The sequence below is a fragment of the Oxyura jamaicensis genome, chromosome 9, assembly GCF_011077185.1.
Source record: "Oxyura jamaicensis isolate SHBP4307 breed ruddy duck chromosome 9, BPBGC_Ojam_1.0, whole genome shotgun sequence".
Classification (NCBI taxonomy): domain Eukaryota; kingdom Metazoa; phylum Chordata; class Aves; order Anseriformes; family Anatidae; genus Oxyura; species Oxyura jamaicensis.
In genome coordinates this window covers 8,827,581-8,843,150 of record NC_048901.1, presented here as the reverse complement: position 1 = coordinate 8,843,150, position 15,570 = coordinate 8,827,581, and the positions used below count along the sequence as shown (strand labels likewise).

The 15,570-nt window shown below is 43.1% G+C and overlaps 1 protein-coding gene across 1 annotated transcript in view; it reads right to left on the bottom strand.

Annotated features, from left to right (window-relative positions):
- Window positions 1-1,681: 1,681 nt before the first annotated feature.
- The window catches only part of HS6ST1 (heparan sulfate 6-O-sulfotransferase 1), a 185,847-nt gene continuing 171,958 nt past the window's right edge, over window positions 1,682-15,570 (bottom strand). The window contains exon 2 of the mRNA XM_035334330.1: window positions 1,682-8,730. Coding sequence (XP_035190221.1) covers window positions 8,022-8,730 — 709 coding nt within the window. The 3' untranslated portion in view covers window positions 1,682-8,021. The remainder of the gene's footprint in view (window positions 8,731-15,570) is intronic.

Here is a 15,570-nt window from a genome sequence, read left to right as displayed (position 1 = left end):
CACACACAGCCCACCCCACGGCACCTTCCTGTGGCCCTGCCATGTGGCTCTGCCAGAGGGACGGGACAGGGCCGTGCTTACCGGTGTGCTGAGGCCGCTGCACCGCTGCCGCCATTTTAGGGCTGAGAGGAAGCATGGCGGCAGGCCCTGGGGTTCTGGCTGCTTCCGGAAGTTTCCGTGTGGCGCCCTCTCTCCCTGAGGCTTCATGCTTTGGCCCCAGCGGCAGGCAGCCCGCGGCTCCCAAACGGGCTGTGCCCATGGAGGCCTAGTGGTGTGGCGTCAGCTCCCTGCCCTGCCACGTGCCCCAGGGCGTGCGGCGCCTGTGGGAGCCATTTCCTTGCACAGGGGGACCGAGCCGCCGGTACCCTGCGGCTGCCATGAGTCCTGAGCAGCCTTTTCAGAATGCTCGTGAGGCACTCCAGCACTTAAAACACATCTGAAGAGCTGCTCTTGCTTTTCCAAGATAAATAAAATTTGGAGCTGCAAGCCCAGTCCCTTTGGAGCTTGTCAGTCTCCGTCGCACTGCCCCCACCTTACGCTGCGTTTGAGCTGCGCGAGCGGGGGGAGGCCTTCTTCCAGCAGCTGTGGGGAAGAGAAACAGATGAGTGAGTGGTTAAATCTAACAGTTCAGCTGAGGAGCCCTCACATGGTTACAGCAAAGGGCTCCAAGCTGGAGGAGCAGGACTGGAAGGCTGCAACAGACTTGCAGCATGACCTTAAGTAAATTACTGCAAAGTTTCTGTGCTTTCGCTCCCCTCTAAATCAGAGCAACGGTGTCACCACGCCCATGGGAGGCTGGCAGCACTGCCAGTGCTGCGGCACGCAGGGTTGGGAACTTGGGAGTCGAGCCTGCAGCAGTATGAATTGATGCCGTGCTTTGCTCCTGCTAGCAGTATTTATGTTTCACATGGTTGGGCCTCCGGTGGCTTGAAAGGGATTACTGCTGATTTTCACAGGTGCAAAAAAGAAAACCCAAGCAGCACAGCTTGGAAGGGATATAGATAATGCCTCCAGTTCCTCTAGCATATACAGTGGAGACTGTAGAGTGTAATGATGCTCAGGTAAAATAGTATTATTTGCTACTCTTGCATAAATAAAGTCTAGGTAGTCTCATTTAGGAAGCAGTAAAGTATTAGTAATTCTCCATTTTCCTATCCCCTAACTTACTATACTATTTTCTTTATCTCAAACATAGGTGCAGGTCTCCCTACCACGATTTATTCCAGTTCTGTAACTGAAACATTCTGAGAATGTTTCTATAAATTGCATTTGGTGAAAGTACTTCTAAACATGAAACAAAAAAACTTCTGTTAATTACTCTGTCATATTTGGTGTAACAACCACCACTTATTGCCTGCAAATCTGTAAACTGGCATAACTGTTGAAAAGAAAACTAAGAGAACCGGACAGTATTAAAGGTAATTAATTTAAAGAAGAAGAAAATACAGGTTTTAGTTTTAATGCATTTTTGTAATGTTGGCTCACGTGTAACAATAGCAATAAACATACTCCACAGTTCCTGCTAGAATATTTCTGTGTTAAGAGCCTATTGTTTTAGTAGAAAGCAGATATTCACCATAAACTCCACTGGCAGCTGCATCTCTGTAATACAGGAAGGCAAGACATACTGCACTGAAACAGCATCCAAAGGCCAATGCAATGACGACACACACAACAGATGCTCAGTTTTAGGGTTTATTTCATCTGCTAACATTCATTCTTGATCTAGACAAAAGCAATTAGATTATTTTTTTTTTAATTTTTTTTTTTTTTTTTCTTGTGGAAAAGAAAAAAAAATTTTAATGATTTTTTTTTTTTTTTTTTTTTTTTTTTTTTTTGTAAGATGCTATAAATAAATATATAAAGCTTTAAGTGTTACTTGGCTCAAATTGAACAGTTGTCTTTTATTTTTTGTTAAGTTCCTGTTGTGGAAAAGAAAAATGCAAACCATACACATTCAGCCTAACGGAATGACTCCAGCCACAATCACTTTTGGAGAAGCTGAATCTGTTTGATCTACAATATGGAGGATGGAAGGTGGGTGGGGGAAACATCTTACTGTATTTTTACCCTCAGCCACATAACTCCCAGCAGATAAAAATGGAGTTCCCTGGTAGGTAAAGCATACAAGAATGGGGGAAAGGAAGAAAAGAAAGTTCTGCCTACATTGCCCTTTCCTTTTCTTGTGCAGACTGTACAGCACAGAGGAAAGAAGAGGCAATATAAGGAAAGCCTTAGACAAAAACATGAGAATGAAAAATAAAATCAGCAGGAGGGACTGGTGAAAAATCCTATGGCTGTTGCATGTTTTCCTGGCAGACTACAAACAAACACAGAGAAACTTCACGTTGAGAGACAGTGGGGATTTTTGTCTTTTCCTTATTAAAAAAAAAAAAAAAAAAAAAAAAAAAAAGATGGAAAGGGGCAATAAAAATAAGTTACATCATATTTCAATATGTACAAAACAAATCATGCTCAGTAAATCATTTGAATATAAAATTATTCATTATTGTACAACTCTCTCAATCCAGTCTGCAGAATAGACAACTGTGGAAAAACAGTCAGGGGGAACTGTGGGGCTTTGAGGGATAAAACAGACTAATTTGCAAATCGTGGTTTTCCTTCAGCTTGCATGAAAAATTACAAAGAATACCATCACCTGCAGCTGGGACAATACAGGCTTTAATATCCACGTGCTTATCAAGACTGCATTAATCTTGGCAAGAACTGTAGATGGAACAAAACAAACAGCCACAGATAGCTCAGACTGTGTGTGCAGACACAAGCTCTACTGCCTGCCTGCTGGTTTACCTGGAACTGCTGCTAAATGACCTGGCTCTATTGCTGATCAGGCACTGAATCCTACAGTCACTTCTGCCACTGGAATATGAGCTGCTAATATTAGCAAAAACAAGAACAAAAAGGTAACACATGAGCCCTGTGATTTGAATCCAGCAAATACATTGAGTTGCATTCCAAGCTATAGCCTTGGAAATACAACATTTAGCATAGTGTATGTTGCCAATTGCTGTAGCACTACCCAGTTTTGTAATAATTCAGAAAATTCTGTAGGATAGGAGGGGGTCTGAGTATCTCAAAACATGAATAAGAAGCTAGAGAAGCTTCCAGCCCCAGAATACGTATCTACATCAGGCCCTGTTCTTTTACTGCCAGTCATTACTTCCTGTAGCTGTTCAGTGGTCTCTGTGAAGTGGTCTGATGAGCTCAGTGACACATCCACATCCTAACTGATGTGTGTCCACACTGCCACCGAGGTGGTCCTTCTGCCTCGCTCATATGCTCACTACCCTTTCTGCTCCTACTGGACAGCAATAGGAGAGAGGAGGAAAAACCTTGTTGGGCTCTTCCTTCTGCTGCTTCCATTTCCACCTGTTTTTTTGTAGGCAAGTACAGGACTATCAGGTGCAAAAACATCAACCTTAAATGCTCTCCATTTACTCCAAAATGCTGGCCATGAAGGGTGAAACTCAGACAAGCCAGAAATACACACAGATCCTTTGTTGAGAGTTTTTTTTTTTTTTTTCTCAATGTCTTTGAACCCAACGACAGCCTGAGTCTACAACCTTACAGTCAGTCCTGTATTTGTGACCTGGGTAGGGTACAAGGTGACATCTGACTGGGAAACTTTTGAGTAGGAGGCAAACTCCTTCAATACAACTAGCTGGAATGAGACAAACAAGCAATAAAATGCTTTCTTCTGCAACAACACCTACCAAGCAGTGAAGTTCATTGTTTAGGTGTCTAAAAGACCTCTTCCTTCTTAGCATTGCAGCATATGTTGTCCTTTCCACCTTCCCAAAGCAGGAAGGGAGACTGCTGGCAAATCCCCTCTTACAGCATCACCTTCTTTTGCACATGTGCAAGGGTCTGCACAGCGGAAGGCAGCAGAGGCTAAGACCCATCATCTTTGGCCTGGTACCAGGTAGCTGCTTATCCAAAATGCTCACTCACACTAGTATTGCTGGTTGTATAAACTCCTAGAAGTCCCTTGCACAGTCCCAGCTCTTGTAAGGGTTCTTCATGGGGTGTCCCTGGAACACAACAGAAACACTGTGGGGCTAGACATGCAACCGAGTGTCCCAGGACCATGTAAAATCTGAATTCAAGGGGAACCATTTGTGGTTGGACGAGATGATCTTGGAGGTCTTTTCCAACCTTAATGATTTTATGATTCAAGCTCCAGTGAGAGACCAGTCACAACCTTGCACCTGCCTTCACTGTACCCATCACTTGCCTCTCCTGACCTGGATCACGATGCATTGACTGGTCCCATGGAGAAACACCTTATGTGGGGAAGAAAGTGTTGGTATGTCTGGAAGTCACAGGAAAAACATTTTGGGAGAAAGGGGCACATACTGAACAAGGATGTACCACTGTCTGGCCACTACTTCTGCCAGAGTGCCTTAAAGCCATTGTTCTCTGTTCATTTTAAAACTACACATACAATTTGCATGTTGTTGTAGCATCAAATAATCTGTCCTAAAAATAAAATAAATTGTACCACTTCAAACTGTAGTACATAAAAATCACAAAAAAAAAAAAAAAAAAAAAAAAGCTACATTCACATTATGTTTAAAAAGTTCCCTTAAACCCACTAGAGGAAGAAAATCATGCCAGGTATGCCCTGCAACCTATGCTCTGGCACACTGCACTGAAAATAAATCAAAATGTGGCATACAGCCTTAAACAGAGCAGCACAGCAGTCAGGGTGTGGGATGGCTTTTGGGTCATTCTCTTCATTTCTGATATTCATACTTAAAATCTGTTTCAAAGTGTCCTATCCTTCTCATACTTCAGAGTACCTCTTCACAGAGAGGGCATTTGCTTTCCCAATGTACAGATGGAGAAACTGAGGTATTTGCCAGGAACAGGATTTGAATCTACAAATTCCTGCCTCAGTGCTAAGCTGAGGTCAGACCTCCTTTTGTGGGTTGAAGTGAAACTGTTAACAAGACTTTGTAGTTTCATTTCTTTTGCTTGTTACTGTAATATATTACAAAGAAAACAGAACAAGGTCTTCTACTGACATGCTTCTGGGTCAGAGGCTGCCTCTGGTTTAGAGAACCCTGCAGACAGATCCATTAAAATCCAGCTGGTTACTCAGAGCCCGTGACACAGAAACAACTCAGGCAAAATGGGCCCAGTTATGGTACTGGTCCTGATCATACACATTCCCATTTACTCGCACCTTTTGGCAGATGAGAGCAGAATTTGGCCTTCAATACAGACTTGTTCTCAAAGTCAGTACTGGCATATGCAGTACTGCCTGAGTGTCCACAGCGTGCCCTCTTCTGGAGCCGCACCGACGGGCGCTGTCAGCATGGCTTCGCTGCAGGAACCATTTGTGCATTATGGATCTGTGACACGGAGTGCACAGTGAGGAGCCTTCGGGTAAAGCTGGAAACTGTGCACATGAAACAGTTGCTTTTTATATCTAGCGTATTGGGTTTTGTGGGTAAACAGCCTGTAAAATTGCATTTTTAAAATATAAATGTTTTCTTTAGTTACAGCAATACATAAAAGCGCTGGGAACTACCAAACATAGCTCCTCCCAGTCTTGAAAGTCAGAGATGAGCAAATGGATTTGTAATACCTTCTGCCCCCAAGCCAACAACTGAAAATTGCTTCATATTGCTTCCCACATCTCAGCTAGGAACAAATGCTTATGGCCAAGCATACGCATCTCTGGAAGCAGGGGCCATTTTGTAATAAAACCTTAAAGACAGTGACAACCACCAGCAAACATTGGTAACAGGCGAGTGCACGGGTAAGAACATCTCACTGTGCTTAAAGATGACTGTGTGCTTAAGCACTTTGCAGCACCAGGATGCAGACCTGACCAACATTCATCTGAAATCAGCAGGATTCTTCAACTTCATTGGACTGTGGATCAAGTATGTGACAGGATTATTTGAACCCAATGTGCTGTTTGTAACTTCTGTTCCTAAGTTTTTAGTCAGCTTCACTCTTCTGGAGAAGAACATCTCCAGAAGCAAGGTGTATACCTCAGGGTGTACACAGAAGAAACAAGGCAGCTCCTGTGCTTAAGGTGGCTACCTCCTTTGCAAACTTCGGCATGAATTTGAAACTGTTGGAAGCAGGGTACAGAGGCAGCAGAATTAAAATACAAAACAAGCAGGACTGCAGTGGATTTGTGTGATTGTGTGATTTTTAGAGAGACGCCAAAAAATGACACACTAAAGCCAAATGTATCATCTCTCTGCCTCTCCTTCTGGAATTTCAATGCCATAATTGATCCGCAGTTACCATGGCCTTTGAAAATCAAATCATATTCCATTTGATTCATATTTTACCCCAGACAATAGCTGGTTCAGGACTAACAGGCTGAGTAATAATGGGGTGAGACATGAAGCAGGCAAAAACTGCTTCATTTCCATGCTTCCAGCCAAACAAAGAAATGCTTGCAACAGCAAGAAAATAAGCCATACTTTAATTTGTCGAGTGGGAAGAGGAATTAGAGAAGTCATTGTTGTTCTCTGACTCAAAAGTCAGTAAGCAGAACTTGGTTAGACTGTCACCATACTGGAGGATTAAACTTACATGGGTCCCTAAAAAACAGCATTAGAAGAGAAAGAGCTCTGCTTTGAAAGTGGTCTGAGACTAAAAAAACATTATCCATGATTCCTGTTTCCAGTTTTTTGAACACAGCTTGTTCATTTAAAGCTAGAGCTGCAGAGCAGGCACTCTGCCAAAAGACAATGTGCACTGTCTCATAATTAATTCAGACCCATAGTCAGAAATTTTTACAGCTCTGGAAGAGAGCCCCATCCTGTTCCCACTTAAATCCGTTCTAGTGACTTCACTGAAAGCAGGCTTATGGCCATTATCTCTTGACACAACCAAGTCAAAAATAACAGTACAGGTATGGGTACATCTGCATGCTTGTTGCAGTTCAGCATTTCACATAGCAATGAACAAAACCAGATCACCCCCTCATCATGTTGCCATTAATGACTGATTATTTGCAGGGTCTTCCTGAAGACCTTCCTGGAGACTTGTCCTGCAGACTTATGAGGGAGTATTGCTATTTCACTTGTTCTCCCTTTCTCAGCATGCAGGATAAGGTTTTCATTTGTTGTTAGCACATTATGCTGATGAAGGCATGAGTGGCAGTTGTGTAGGGTGACGTTATGGCATGGGGCTGCATGTTTGAGCCTATGTGGAATTTGGTTGGCTTTGAAATTGGTTTGGGACCTGCCTGTGAAACAAATCTGGGAGCTCTGTGCAAGAACTCCCTATTATTTTTATGAAGTTGCGTATGTATATGTGATACCAGTGCAATGTATCAAAACCACTGTGCTAAGTATGTATCCTAGGCCACAGTCAATTTGATTTAATGTTTCTTATCCTCTGAGGTTTTTCTTCTTTTATTCTTACGGTGCTCTACTTTCTGGCAGTGGCTGCCAGCTGAAAGTAAGCGACTGCCCTTGTGCTTAGATCACAGCCTGACAGTACAACACATCCTCAACTTTGTTATCTTTTCCTCAACATTTTCCTCAACATCCTCAACATTGTTATCTTTTACTTACAAACAATGCAATTCCCATCCCACCTCCAAAAACACCCACAAAATAACACCTCAATTTCTTTGCTTTTTAATTGTGTATCTTTATATCATTACGCTCAGGAGACAGATTTAAAAAATCCTACATCTGACATTTGTGTTTGAATTGTGAGGATAAGAAACATTCTTTTGTATTTGGCCTAAAGAGTGGGTAACCGCATTTGTGCATTTTTCACCTCTGTATTATAATGTTGACCCTTTTTTTTTTTATTTTTATGTGTTTATTTATTTTTTTTAAGAATCTCACTGGTCTTGTAAGAAACAGTAAAAAGACCCTATGTTTAAGGAAGCAATCTATCTTCTGTTTTACAGAGTTGCTTTTAAATAAAATATTTTTCTGTTGTTTTGTTATTTTACTTCCATGATCTTTTATATGGAAACCCTAGAGTATCATTAATATAAAAGTCTTCCTAGGCTACCACTTTTCTATAATATGGCTCATGTAGTCCTCAGTGGGCAAGCGTCCTTGCTCTTCGGTCTCTTCCTTGGGAAGTGCTTCATTGGACCGGTGAAGAAGCCTCTCTTCCCGATTCTTTATTCTCTGCTCCATCCTCTCTAGCTGCCGTTTGTACTGGTAGCGCTGCTGGAAGAGGTCCTTTGCATAGTCATAGAGCTGCATGTCCAGGTCATTGAGCTCCTCAATCCTCCGGATGGTGTCATTATCCACCTCCACCCCTCCTGCCCTGGTGCTGTTGTACTGCATAAAGGGCCGGATGAATTTCAGATTAAAAGTTCTCTCAAACAGGTACTGAGTCTTTCTCTGGAACTCTGTCAAGCCAAAGAAGGCCATGTCTTTGAGGTTCTTTTTTGCGCTGTCCAGCAGGATCTGTGCTCGCTTGTTCTCTGGGATGAAAGACATGTTGTAGCAGCCCACTAAGCTCAAGTCAGCCAACATCCTCACCTGGCGGTTGTTGGCCAAATTATACGGGCAATCCATGAACTCCTGCAGTGTGCAGCCTGACCAGTCTGTGCCTTCATAGCACGATGGCAGCTCTTCAGGAGTTGGCGTCCTGCCATCACACATGTGCAAGGAGGTCTTCCAGGTAGCTCCTCGTTGGACATGACGCCATTCGCTGAGGTAACGAGATACAGGGTCTCTCAGCAGTGTGATGTAGTAAAATTTTCTACAAGAAGAAGAGAAAATAAAATTAATGCTCTGCTAGTAACTAGAAAGATGCTTGGAAAAATGAGATCCAGAGTAAACATAGAAAAGAAAAGAGTAAATCAACATCAGAGCACCCATTCCACTGTACTCCTGGACTACTTCTTGAAAACGTCTTGCAATCTCTCATGCTAAGTACTGTGTGCAACATCAGATCCACGTTTCTCATCCTCACTGCCCACCATTTTAGTCTTGCCAATCAGTATCTCTTTCTCCAGTGCATCCCTTTCTAGCAATGGATTGCAAAGTCGCAACAAATCATCAGGATTCAACTCATATAAAAACTTCAGAGAGCAGCTGCAACTTTAGAAACTGCCTGGCCTTTCACACTAGCACATACCCTCTGAATGAGCCAAGAGCTGCTCTGCAGGACATGCCCATAACTGCTCTGTTTATGAGTTGGGCTATCGTTTTCACTTCATGTAGCTGCTGAGCAGGACACCTACTGCTTGACTGATCTGGCTGCCAAGCTGAAATCTGGGAGTCTGCACTGAGTAGCAGGACAACACCACAGGAACATAAGTGAAAAATAAAGGTAAATCAGGAACGCAATATGCTTTGTAGAAAAAGAAGGTATGAGATGACACCCAGAGACAGTACAAACAGTTTATTGTTTCAGCTAAGCTGTTATCCATTCAAATTTAGAGAAGCTTTTCAGACATGTGACTAAAAATGGTGTAAAAGGAAGACAGTCAGGAGGAAAACTGGGCACTTGTGCAGTTCTGTGTGTAATGAAGTCCACAACAATTGGAGCAGTCCCTTGAACTGAAAACATGACAGCTGCTGCCTACAAGGAGACCACCTGGCTTTGGCTCACATTGAGCCTGGATTAAGTTATGGGATTGATAATGATGGCAGTTTGCAATGGCACTCTCCAGACAGAGGGAAATGGGATATATATTTTTTTCCTTAAATGTCTTGGGACCATAGTGTCTCCAAGTGTTTCTAGAACAAGGAAATACCTTCTCTAGTTGCTGAAGTTGGCAAGGAATTAAATCCACATGTGCTCCCAGTGCATGGGGCTGTGTGACACTGCACAGACAGGAGCATCTAGCTTTGGCAGGGTAACACACACATCTATAGGCTACTGGAAATACTTTATATAGGGGGTAGCAGCAGAATCGTTTCCCCATCAGAAATGTGTCTTTGGAATGCTGATATGGCTCTCTGCCCTGCCAGGAAGGCTTGAGAGAACTGAATGTGATGGCCATTATGAGGATACTGCGGTTTTTTAACTGTGCAGTTAAAAAATTTATGTGATTTTAAACTAAATTTTTATTTAATTTTAAAAATTAACAAACGTCTGCTCTGGCTAATATTAATGCACCCACGTTTTCCTAACACCTTCAATATTTTTCTTCCCAGAAGTAATCTAAATTACTGCAAAAAGAATAATTTGATTTAAAGAAAATACATCAATGACATTGCCCGGGAAGTCTGATTTTAAGGAATGCTTGCTTTCCCAAGTTATTATTGATTTACTGAAGGCTTGTTCCAAAGCAGGATGTTTTGGTCTTTTCTACAATGGTGATGGATGTCAGCACAGGCTCCAGCTTCTCTCCTCTTTTCTGCCTTCATAACTAGGACTGCTAAAAACATTTGCTATTTTTGGAAAGTTTTCCGTCTCTCTTCATAGCAGGGGTATCACACTGTCTAGTAATACTGTCTAGTACCCTGTCTGGCTACAGGGAGAGGGGAGAAAGAAGGGGAGCAGAGTACATAAGAGAAACGCTTCCCTTAAGTTTTCTAATTTTCCTGCATTTACACTGCAGCCTGTAAGGGTTCAACTACCCAGACTGAGATGCAGCTATGAATTATATAGAGAGTACTAAGAAACCTCTAACAGATGGGAATAAAATGTGACAGTGGAAGGAAAAGGGAAGCAATGATGAATGCCAGATGTTCAAGTGACAGACATTGATGCTAAACACTACCAGCATTTTTTTGACTTGCAAACTGCACTGGACTTTTCATTTACACCAATGTAATCCAAAGGTTGCATTTTTTCCTGAAGCAGGTCTAAGCCAATTTTTACTATGCTGCTTACACAAGCAACTAGAAGTTTCACCTAAGATCAGGGACTCATTTGTGACACATCCAAAGGCACAGGAGGAACTGATTCCTGTTCAAACGTGCAGTCTATAGAACTATGGATAGAGGAAAAAAAGAATTAGTATCTGCATTTTGTTGACCCCCTTTAAGAGTCGGTTAGTAAATCAGATTAACAAACATCATACAAACTTTTAGGATCCATTGAAAGAGAAACAACTTCAACAGGACATGAACTGTAAAAAGGTGAAGAAGCCAGTATTTCTTTCTTCATACCTACACTATAAGAGCTATTATTTTAGTTGAGGTGATGCACTGGTAAATATTTTCCCATGAGTAATCACTCTCCAATATTCATCTTAGTGAACAGAAAACACAGAAAACACAGCTCCTTCCCAGAGCTGTCACACAGAAAAGTGCTTGAAGAAGGGAGCTGGCCTTCCAACACAGAAAGAAGATGTATCTGGAATATATGCAGCACAACCAGGCACCTTGAGTTACTTGGGGAAGTCATCCCAAAAGGTTATAAAATAAAAGTATTTAGAAAAAAAAATAACAAAACAGAGACCACAGTGCAAAAGAATAGTTTAAACTGCCTAAGTTGAGCACCACTGACATACAGAAAGTTGTGCTCCTAAACCTGCATTCAGCTTTCTAGAAGGGCATTGGTTTCAGAGGCAAAGGTTCACTCAGCTCTTGGGGAAGTAACAGCACATCTTTAGGAAGACTGGAGCCTCGGGAACCAGAGAGATAAGCCACTCCAGTATTAGGTGAATGACCACAGAAGTATTCACCCAATAAACTCCTTACGATACTTAGGTTTCCATTCTCAAACTGTAACTTGGGAATTGCATTGCAGTTCAGAGAAAAGTCACACATCTCTCTAGAGTGCATCCATTAGCAGCATCGTTATTAACATTGTGAGCCAGAAAGTCAAGAGAACTTAGAGCCAGCATGGTTGAGAACACAGGCAGTGCTGCTTGTCAGCAGTGGTTTGATATTTATGAGGAACCACGTGACTAGCAAGTTCTCTTTTGTCATCAGAGATAAAATAAACCCATAAACTACATGGAGCTGTGAGTGCCCCTCCTTTCAGCATGGTGCCCCAGACACCCACTTAACCCAAGTATTCCTGAAGACTTATTTCAGAAGCATGGTCTTCTCCTAGTCAAGATGGTTCCACTCAATACTGCCTCATAAAAAAAAAAACAATCAACCCCAGTTTGGTCATGCAATGCCAAGTCTCGTGGGCCTTCCTTCAGTTAACAAGCTTGAGAAGGAAAATGGACATTCTAGTGAATTAGATATTTCCTTTCTTTTTCTCCCTAAGAGAAGCTGGGCAGAACAGCATCACTGCTTTTGTGGGCTCCTCTTCTACATATACATGGGGTTGTGAACCCCAGAAGAACAAGGAAAAGCAGAAGCTAAAGTCACATCTCTGCCTTTCGTTGCATTATCCTCCCTAGGTGTCCCACTGAGAGAATCCACCTGAAGCTTCTTGAGGCATTTGCAATTTTAGCATTGCAACTCTGATGTGTATGCAAGCTGCACAGCTTTGTCTGAAGAAAGAATCACTAAAATATTTATTAAACAGAGCAAAATGTAATCATGTTTTTGGTAAGCAACCCCGTCTTAGAACTGAAGTTTAAGGGAGAAAACAATGCAGTATTGCAGGGGAGAAGCAACCTTGCAGTTGTAGTACACAAATGAACTCAGGAAACTTGAGTTTAAGGATCCCTTCTGTCAAAGTTACTGTGTATGCCTCTGACAAATCTCTTTCACTGTGCCTCCATTTCCCATGTGTCAAAGGCTGACAATGTTTCCTTTGTCTATTTTGCCAATTTGAAACATAGCATCCTTTGGAGCAGGAACAATCTCCTTCAGTGATTATGCAAAGCCCCCTGCTTCAGCACAGATTGAGGTCAGATGACAATAGTTAACTGAAGGCTATTTTCATGACACAGTGCTGTCCTACAGATTTCCCACCCTAGACCTCTCATTCCCTTCTCACATTGCAGCACAAAGCAGCCTCAGTTTTGTCAGCACAGTGCTTTGCAGGTCCATGTTGCAAATGCAGTCACTGAGCACACCTGTGTTACAAATACCGTGCAGAGATGAGGGAGTGGCTGAAGCCCCTATATTCTGCCCTAATTCCTGTCAGCAGCTTCCTCAGCTAATGAGGGGGAAATGAAGCCCTCCTTCCTGTAAAAACAAAACAAAATGAAAAAAACCAACACTTCTCTTTTGCTAATAACCAGTCAGCATAATACTCATAAAGCGATGGATTCTTAATAGATACTACTGTCTTTCTTCAGTTCATTTCCATCTATTCTTTCTTACACTTCTATGCGATACACCCTTCTTCCTTCCCACTACTGGTCTCTGAGATCTACTAAGAATCGCTTATTTGACTGTGCAATCCCCTGTTCTTTGCTGTGATTAAATGCTTCCCTCCCACACAGCCAAAATACCTTATTTTTTATTTCTAAAGGTTCTTCACTGAGCTTTCAAGTGTCCCTCAAAGGAAAAACAAAATCAATAACAAGGCCTTCCTGAGTACTGTGGTAGCCTTCCATCAGATAAAGAGCGAAATAATGATAGCCACTTCCAATCATCCATGCTTCATCCTCCCTGTTGGGGGGGGGAAGTGGAAAGGAGCTGCATAGGTCAGCTTCAACCACACAACCCCAATCTGTCAAAGCACCATGCCCTCAGGCTACAATTTTTCCACTGCTAAAAAAATATCTTTCTGTGTCCTTGCTGAATTAAGTGAACTGAACAGGGTGCCGGCCAGCTTGCAGGACTGAAAAACATTCTGTTTTATTTAGAAAAAAGTAGTAATGTCAAATTTGTGGCTGATTGAAGGCATCTTTGTAAGCCAAGCCCATGCATTATGCACTCCTCAAATCATTTGTGCGGGTCCTTCTCCAGCCCTCTCTCTGTGCACAGGTAATCACCAGAACAACCAGTACATCGGCCTCCCTCCTCCAACACGAGCAGGGACGTGGGAGGGAAGGAGCGGGGCAGTTGGCTCCCATCCTGCAATCACTTAAACTCTTACCTTGAGGGGGTTAGTAGGCAACTGTTATATCCCAGAAAATGGACACTGCCTCCTAAAGGAGCAGTTTCAACCAGAACTTACAGGTAAACAGTGAGTTATGGTGATTCAGGTACCTCAACCAACGGGTGAGCGGAGAATGTGGCAGATGAAAGTGTTCAAGGAATTTAGATTTGAATTATAAAGTCATGCTAAATGCTTCCTACAGGTAACAGATGCACAGAAATCTGTTTTACCCTTCTGCACAGATCCACGAGGTGGCCTTCCCGTGGTGTGGGACCACGGCGCTGAGGAGCACTGAAGCACCCCATTCAGCAAAAGCTGCCCAACACCTGCTTCCTACCAGCGCCCCGGGCCTCTGCTTACTGCTGTTAAAGCCCAAACTCGGAAGGGCTCCACATACTTCCATTTTTATTCTACAGTCACATTTCTGGCATAACAAAACACACTCTCAGTTCGAGATAGGAATTTAATATATGTACAATGATTACTTCATTTGGTAGCAAATAGCCCTCATTTTCCTCAGTCTATTTCCTCTCATCTGGTGTTCATTTAAGACTCTTCCTGCATTTCACATACAATAAACTCTTCAGCCCTTTAAAGTCATAGAAAATGAAGGACTACCCAAAACAAATGAAGAAACAAATAAACAAGTCTCTTCTGTTCCCCACGTTTAACTAAAGGTTGCCACACAAAACAGCAAAAGCCAAGAAACCTAATAGCAAAGCCAATCCTCCAGTACACAGACTATATAAACACATACTTAAACGTTTCTCTTTTCCAGTAAACGAGGGGAATGTCTATACAGCAAGTCAACGCTTGCTTTGGTAACTGGGTTTGTTTTGCCTGGTTGTGTTTGTTTTGCCTGATGGTCTCCGCTCTTGGGACGCAGCTGTACTAAAAGCTAGAATGTTTTGAAAGATAACAACCAAGCCCTGCACCCAGGGACTCCTCGAGGGTCTGATTTGACCACGGGCCGGCTCCAGGCCCAGCAGTGCCCGGGACATGCTGCTGCCGGCACACCGCGAGCTGGTGGCCAGCAGCAACCCTGAGACTGCTTCAGGAGCCGGAGCAGAGGAGAATGCCCTCATGCTCCAGATGAACCCGTGTGCTTTTCTTCCAGCCTCAGAAATGAACTCTCACAGACTCCCTCAGCTAGATGCAATCCAGCACAAGGGTTTCTATACACAAAGGAGTGAGTTTCAGCAGGTAAAATGGGGTCTGTTTCAACCCGGCTACCCCTTCTTGTAAAGGAAGCAGAGCTGTGGGGAGGCTATACCCCTTCAGAGTCTGGCTGTATGTTCAAGAGTGTTTAAACAAAAAGCCACTACATGAGTGCCATTCTGCGTGAGGATGCTCCAGAAACTACTCGAGTGCTTCTCCTAATCTCAGGTATATGCGGAGCTGCATCTAACAGGTCACACCAGCTCTGAGAAGCCAATAGTAACTGAGCTGTACCCCCAGCCCTGGTAAGGACACGGTGGAGTAAGAAGGGCCTTTCTCCCAGGCTGGTATAAATGCAACTTAATAAGAACAGCTACTTCTCTGTCCCCAGTACAGGTGTTTTGAAGCAGATTCTGGAGCCTGAGGCAGCCCCTGCAGAGCTGCCCGGCTTCACAGCACCCGCTGGGGGCTCCGGGCTCGCGTAGCTGAGAGGCCCGGCGGGACCACCAGCAGCCTGAGCAAAGCGCCCCT